This window comes from Octodon degus, unplaced genomic scaffold, assembly GCF_000260255.1.
Source record: "Octodon degus isolate 3935 unplaced genomic scaffold, OctDeg1.0 scaffold00072, whole genome shotgun sequence".
NCBI classification, from domain to species: Eukaryota; Metazoa; Chordata; class Mammalia; order Rodentia; family Octodontidae; genus Octodon; species Octodon degus.
Window position 1 is genome coordinate 5411617 of NW_004524648.1, and position 7469 is coordinate 5419085.

Genomic DNA, 7469 nt, shown 5'->3' on the forward strand with positions numbered 1-7469 from the left:
TTTTCCCTTGTTTTGTTTTGAGATGGGTTTCACTAAGTTGTCCAGTCTGGCCTTGAATATTTGATCCTTCTGTGTCAGCCTCCCTGGTAGCATGTGCTATTATGTCCAGTGCCTCAGCTTTGCACCGGCCGCTTCTGCTGCCTGGAATGCTTTTATACCATTTTCTACCTGGATAACTTGTGGTCCTGAAAAGATCAGCTCAGACATTGCCTCTTTCAGAAACCTTCTGGAATCTCCACTACTGTGGGTGTTTCCCTCTGTCATACCCCACCCCTATATCATCCATCAGACGGGAAGCTGCAGAGACCTTGGGCTATGCCTTTTAGTATTCTCATTGCCCGGCATGCAGTGGACCAGGCATGCAGTAGGAGCAGAACAAATGCTCCTACAACTGACCATACTCAGTGTGTTCCTCAAGCATTTATTCAGGGCATGCAGAGCATAAAGGGACAGGGTATGTGCCAGGCATCAGAAGACCTGGTTTATGCTAGGGAGATAGCTCAGCAGCATATCCTGGTAAGCGGCAAGGTCCTGAGTTTGATCCTTGGCACAAGAAGAAAGATCCTTGCATCACAGAAGAAGGAGAAGCAGAAGAAGAGGGAGAAAGAGGAGGAGGAGGAGGAGGAGAGAGAGAGAGGAAGAAGAAGAAGAAGAAGAAGAGAGGAAGAAGAAGAGAGGAAGAAGAAGAAGAAGAGGAGGAGGAGGAGGAGAAGAGGAAGAAGAAGAAGAAAAAGAAGAAGAAGAAGAAGAAGAAGAAGAAGAAGAAGAAGAAGAAGAAGAAGAAGAAGAAGAAGAAGACTACGACAACCTGGTTTTCAATCTTAGCAATGGCAAATCTAGTTGTGATTACTCAATGCATTCATCTGTTAAATAGGGCAATATTTTCCTCCCAGTAATTCCTTCAAATGAGTACACAGGAGACTTGGCAAGTAGAGGCCTTGTCATGAGCATGGTCATTTCCCACATCTGAACCCAACAGGAAGCTCCCAGGGGTACAGGCAAGGATTTGGGTTTTTCATACCCACCCCACTACTTACTTGAAACCCAAGAAGAGAATCTGTAGCCATAGCCAACACAACAGCAGCAAGATGACCATGGAGGGGAAGGCAATGCCAAACCAAGAGGCAAAGTTCACGATGTTGGGGTTTTCAGGGAAGATCCTGAAGGAGACATGGGCTGCTATGTGACACTGCCCAGGCAACCATGACCCCATTTGCCTTCCAGGGAGAGTGCATCCCACTCTGTTGGGGGCTGCCTTCTGCCACTCACGAGTTCAACTGGCCTTGCAGCACCAGGTTGGGTGTGGTGCCGGTCAGTGTGGCAATGCCCCCGATGCTGGCTGAGTAGGCGACGCATAGGGACATTCCCTGAGTAAAGCGGAGCTCCTCCTTGGTCCTCTTGGTTGTTGACTCTGAATGAACAGGTGTGACCTGGCCATTTTCTGGGAACAAGGGAGAGCTCAGGTGGGGACAGGTACAAGTACAGCTCTGGGGGACTTGACTGGGGCTCCATGGCCTCAGGGCACCTTCTTAGTGGACAACTGAGAAGTGGGCTGGGAGGGGCACAGAGGCCATCCCCAAATCTAAGCAAGTGAGGCATTCCCTGGAGCCTCAGGTTAGGGTACCCTCACATACCATCTGGCTCAGCCTCTTTTGAAGAATGGGAAACCAGAGAAGAGAAGAGGATTATCCAAACCAGGCAGGAGAAATGGACACCAGACCCCTTGCTGCCCACCCAGACTCTAGCTCTCCTCTTGCTGGAGTGACCATGCTTCTTGGGCTGTGAGAATTCCGAGCACACGAGTCTTATCATTAATAAATAAATTCACATATCTAAGATCCTGTGAATCAAACCTAGGGCTTTTCACATGCTAAGCAACTGCTCTACCACTAAGCTACTCCCCAAGCCTATGGGTCTTGGCATTTTAAAACAAGAAAAGTTCTGAGCCATCTGGACCACGTTGGTGCCAGAGCTCTTGCCTCACTCTTCCCTCCCCGGCCTCCAAGATCATCATCACCCTTGGGAATAGTCAGGTCCCTCAGCCCCTGTACAAGAACTAAGGGCAGGGCCTGACTCTTCTGTCTTACCAAGCTTGGCCACCTCCTTCTGGGAACTTGGCTCCTGAAGCTCGAAGGTGGGGTTGTCGTTCTCTCCCTTGATGTCCTTTTGTGTACTGTGCAGCTGCTCCAGGACTGCGTGAGCAATGGGCACCATCATGGCTGAGGTGGCTGTGTTGCTGATCCACATGGACAGGAAGGCTGTGACCACCATGAAGCCCAGGATCAGCCTAGAGACCGACAGACGCGCAAATCATCATTCCAGCTTCCCTTCAGGCGCCGGGTGTCCGGAGTGCCCCTGTACTCTGCTCCTCCCACCATGGTGTGTGGAAACTCACAGGGCAGGCCGTGTCCCAATGAGGAGGAGTGTCCGGAGGGCGATGCGTTTGTGCAGGTTCCAGTGCTCCACAGCAATGGCCACCATCAGCCCCCCGATTGTTAAGATACTGGTGTCCTTCAGATACTCAATGCAGACCTGCCAGGCATGGACGTGACTGAGGTGTAGGAAGCTGCTGGGTTCTCTCACAATGCCCTGGGCCTTCAAGGTGCAGCCCCTGACATCTCTCCACAGCAGCATTCCCTGGGCTCTTGAATGGAAATGGCTTTTGGATTATCTGCCATTTGATATTAACCAGGGTCCCCTATTCTCACCAAATTCACTCTTTCCTCAGGATAATTGGGAAACAACCTGGCCTGATTCATTCATGTTTCAAGCGATGGCTTGGGAAATAGAGAGATAGAGCATTTCACGCTCCTTCTAGAAAGGGAAGCTAGTTATCTAATGTACACCTGTAATCCCAGCTATTCAGGAGGCTGAGGCAGGAGGAGTGCCATGAATTCTTTTCTTAGCTATCTCTGTTGTCCTGCCCTCTCTCTCCACCCACTACATGGTGAAATCCTGTCTAAAAAAAAAAAAAAAAAAAGAAAGAAAAGTAGAGCAGTGTATAAGAGTGACCCTTGGGCCAATGTCATTATCATTGGAACTTGTCAGAAATACTTAGCCAGGCACGGTGGCATACACCTGTAATCCCAGCACTTGGGAGGCTGAGGCAGGAGGATTGCTGTGAGTTCAAGGCCAGCCTGGACCACAAAGTGAGTTCAAGGTCATCCTGAACCACATAGTGAAACCCTGCCTCAAAAAGATCAAAAAAGAAAGAAAGAAATGTTTAAACCCCATCTCAGATCTACTGAGACAGGCTCAGGTATAGGGCTCAACCTTCAGTTTTACCCAGCCTTCCAGAGCTTAGAAGCCACTGAACTTGAAATGCAGTGTATAGTCAACCCTCAGCATCTGTACATACAACCAAACTTGGATGGAAAATATTTGAAAAAAATCACACTTATACTGAACATGCACACATTTTTCCTCATTGTTCTTCTCTAAACAATACAGTCCAGCAACTATTTACATTGTATTAGGCATTAGCAGCAATCTAGAAGCAATTTAAAGTATACTGAGGATGGGCATAGGCTATGTGCAAATACTATGACACTTTATACACGGGACTTAGGCATCCTCAGATTTTGGAATGAACCAAGGACCCTGCACTAATCCCTATGATATCCATGAATGATACTATAAATGCTTCAGCTGGACTGTTCTTTTTTTTTCCCTTCTCTTTTCTTATCTCTGTCTTTCTCTCTTCTTTTGTTCATGTGGTACTGGAGATTGAACCCAAGACCTTTGCTCTGAATAATATCCCCAGCCATTTTTATTTTTAATTTTGGGTCAAGGTCTTGTTAAGTTGCTAAATTCCCCAAATTGGGCTTGAATTTGCTGTCCTCTTGCCTCAGCCTCCTAGAGTTGGGATTACAGGCATGCACTACTATGCCTGACTTCAACTGACTGATGAGGATCTTCTCGTACACCTGGCCTTGTACCTCCCTGGTCAAGCTAACCAAGCCCTCTTTGGGGAAGTCACATGAACATCTCGAAGGCTCTCCACTTGGTCTTCTAGCTAGTCTTCCTTCAGCGCTCGCTGAGCTGTCAAGCAGAGGCAGTGTCCCTTCTGTGAACCCTGTCTTTGATGAAGCATCCTTGCTCACCAGGGCCCTAGGAAGACCCCTCTCCCGGGGAGCCCTTACTTCTGTGGATGTGAGGAGCTTACCTCAGAGGCTTCCATGATGCCCATCAGAGGGAACAGGAAGAGAGGGAAGAAAGCGGTGACAGCCAGCGGCAGGACCTCAGTGCACCAGAAGATCGCCATGAGGATGAGGGTGTAGGCACAGTAGGCTTCCTGTGGGCGGGAAGGGAGCAGAAGAGTTGTTAGAGGGGCGGGTCCATGTCCCAGAGAAACCAGGCCACTTGTCACACACAACATGGGTAGAGCCTGTGAAATCCATGGATTCCTAAACCCGAGGTCACATTTTAAAATGGGGGTGGGCATGCCTATAATTCCAGCATTCGGAGGCCGATGCAGGAAGACCATTGCAAGTTTAAGACCAGCCTGGGCTACAAAATGAGCTCAAGAATGCATAGTGAGGCCCTGTCTCGAAAAAGTGCTTGCCTGGCAAGCACAAAGGCCCGAGTTCAATCCCTGGTTCTGGGAAAAAAGAAAAAGAAAAGAAAGAATGAAATGAAATGAAATAAAATAAATGGGGATGGGGAAGAGCACACCTTATCTTTGTTTTAACCTTGGGGGCCCAGACATTATGACCCAGCCTCACCAGTGTCTGGAGTTGGCTCTGAGGCCTCACCCAGCCCCAGGGGGCTGCAGGGCACCCAGGTGAGGATCCTGAGATGAGACGAGGGTAGCCAGACAAAAGAGCAGACTTAGGCAACACAGACCCTGCAGGATACTCTCACCTTCCCTAGTTCTTCTTTTTTTCAATTTTATTTTTTACTGTAGTTAGTGCAGGGTCAACAGGTTCTCATTACACAGCTTGGACTCATAGTGATTGACACACCTGTTTTCAGCCTCCCAGGTGCTGGGATTACAGGTGCGCGCCACCACGCCCAGTCTCAGTGTGCTCTGGGGGCAGGACTAGCATGGCATGTGGGGCTGGGGATCCAACCCAGTCCCTACACCTGCCTAAGCAGGTGCTTTAAACCGCTGAGCTATCTGGCCTGCCCTCTTTCCCTAGTTCATATCACTGCCTGTAAGACTGTGTTTATCTGTATGACTGTTTAGTGTTTGTTTCTTCTGCCAAGTGGCATGTTCAAAAGGCCACAGTTTTGTGGCATCTAGATCCTTGGAGCTCAGTACTCAGGAGGCTCTGGAGCAAATCTTGTCTGAATGAACACATCATGCCAAGTCTTAGGCATGCCAGGAGGCCTCCTTCCTAGCAATCCTAGCCTGGCTGCTGCAGGACACAACCCCAGAGGTTCCATTCCAATACTGGCTGTATAGAGGTTCCCCCATCCCTGCATTGTGCAAGGAAGAGTGGGGCAGCCCCAAGGGATCGCCTTGGGTATCCGAAATCATGCTTTCCCTCACAAGATCTCGGGTCCAGAAGAGCCTGACCTCAGGCCCACACGAGACAGGAATGAACGCCAGACAGTCGGGCACCAGGTGTCAGGGGCCTAGGCTCCTCAGCTGCTCTCTGAGGATTGAGGAATCATTAGCCAGAGTAGGCCTCCGGGAGAGGGGGCACCTGCCCACTCTGTTTACCAAAAGAAAGGGCAGCATGAAGGAATTAGCTGGCCTGAGCTGTGGCCCCTTCTTCTCTTCCCTGTCTCAGTCGTCCTGCCCTCTCTCTCCACCCAGTACAAGCTGCCCTCGCCTCTTAGTACTTCACAGTCACAGTGTCCTGAATCCCTGGGGTAGGCAGAAGTGGTGGCCTTGGGGAAGAGGAAGCTTCTGATTAATGAGCAACTCTTAGGAGCTAGGTCACGTAAGAGCCCTTAAGGTGGGTGTGGTGGTCTCACTTTATGGACGACATCTGCAAGTGAGCTTGCTCAAGGTCGCACAGCTGGGGAGGGGCAGAGCTGGGATAGGATCTCAGGTAGGGGATCTGGGTTGCGCAACTCCAGGTGCTTCCCAAGGGCACTCGCCTTGCCGTGGATGGCCAGGTGCCCTGGAGTTGCGCAGTGTGAACCCTGTGCACTGCACAGAGCCTGCGTGGGACCAAGACTGGCTGACAGCAAGCTCTCTTTCTGCTACCTGCACCCAGTCTCCTTGAACTTGAACTCGTCAGCTCCAGGGGTGGGGCCTCTCTGACCCTCGATCAGCGATCCACCCCTCTCCTCCCCCTGTAGGATTCTGCTGATGCTGGTGTTCATTCACCCACTTCGTCGCCTGCAGCAACCGGATGGCCAGATATTTAACCTCCCCTTGAGCTAAGGGCAAGCCACTCCCCTGGACCCTGGAGTCTCCCATTTCTTCACCCAGAACTCTCTAATCAGACCTAAAAGGGGACCCCAGGGGAGGAGTGGTCACTGTGCTGATTCATGAAGAAAGCTCTGGCCCGTCTTCAAGGCACACCCCCATAATTCCAACACTGGAAGGCTGAGGCAAGAGGATCACCACAAATTCGAAGCCAGCCTGAGCTACATAGTAAGTTCAAAGCCAGCCTGTACTACATAGTGAGACCCTTTCTCAAAAAAAGCCAAACAATGGTGATTGTAAATAGGATCTCAAGTCCGCATCTTGTACAGCAATTCACCACTAAGAAGAACATATGCAGTATGTTATTTGTTGAAACTGTACTTCTGATTTGATTTGAAACTGTCTCATTACTGTTTATCAATAAAATTTTGGAAAAAAAAAAGCCAAACAAACAAATAGAAAAGCAAAAGACCAAGAAGTAAGCTCTGCAGAAGGAGACTACTTTGTGTTTTATGTACCCCAAGTGTTTTTTAAACTCATATTTAGTTTCTCCGGGAGGTACTGACTGTTGTTTGCATTTCACAAGGGGGAAACAAAGATGCAAATAAATGTCTCAAAGTCACATAAGGCCAGGTGTAGTGGTGCTGATAGGTTTTTCGGCAGTAGGAAAGATAAAGAAGGCTTTACTAACTCCACAGACACGGAGAGGATTGAGGGCAGATGGGGCAGGCAGATCCTCCGGCCTGAAACAAAGCAAGCTGGGGCTTTTGTGGACTTCTGCTAGGGGTGGAGCGTAAGGGGCATGTTTAGAAATAGCTGAGAAGCTGACTGGTGCCTTCTCTGGGGTAGCAGGAAGGGTGAAAGGAAACTGCACCCTGGGCTGGGTTGGAGAAGAAGGGTGGAAGTGATCTCTGGGAAGACAAGCTGTTGTTTTAAGGGCTTCAGCCATATTAGATGACCATTAAGGGGCCAAGGGGATGGCTCAGTAGAATAAGTGCTTCCCTGGCAAGCACAAGGGCCTGAGTTCAATCCCTGGTTCTGCCAAAAAAAAAAAAAAGCAAAAAAAAAAAAAAAAAAAGCTAAGTGCTTAGATGACCATTAAAATAATTCAGTAATTCAGAACCTATCAGCATACTCCTATAAT

The 7469-nt window shown here is 49.3% G+C and overlaps 1 protein-coding gene across 1 annotated transcript in view; it reads right to left on the minus strand.

Annotated features, from left to right (window-relative positions):
- Positions 1-7469, minus strand: part of Slc13a2 (solute carrier family 13 member 2) — a 26244-nt gene that overhangs the window by 5694 nt on the left and 13081 nt on the right. Inside the window, exons 2-6 of the mRNA XM_004635418.2 lie at positions 4166-4294; positions 2396-2532; positions 2088-2287; positions 1270-1441; positions 1038-1160 (exon numbers count right to left, since the gene is read on the minus strand). Coding sequence (XP_004635475.1) covers positions 1038-1160; positions 1270-1441; positions 2088-2287; positions 2396-2532; positions 4166-4294 — 761 coding nt within the window. The remainder of the gene's footprint in view (positions 1-1037; positions 1161-1269; positions 1442-2087; positions 2288-2395; positions 2533-4165; positions 4295-7469) is intronic.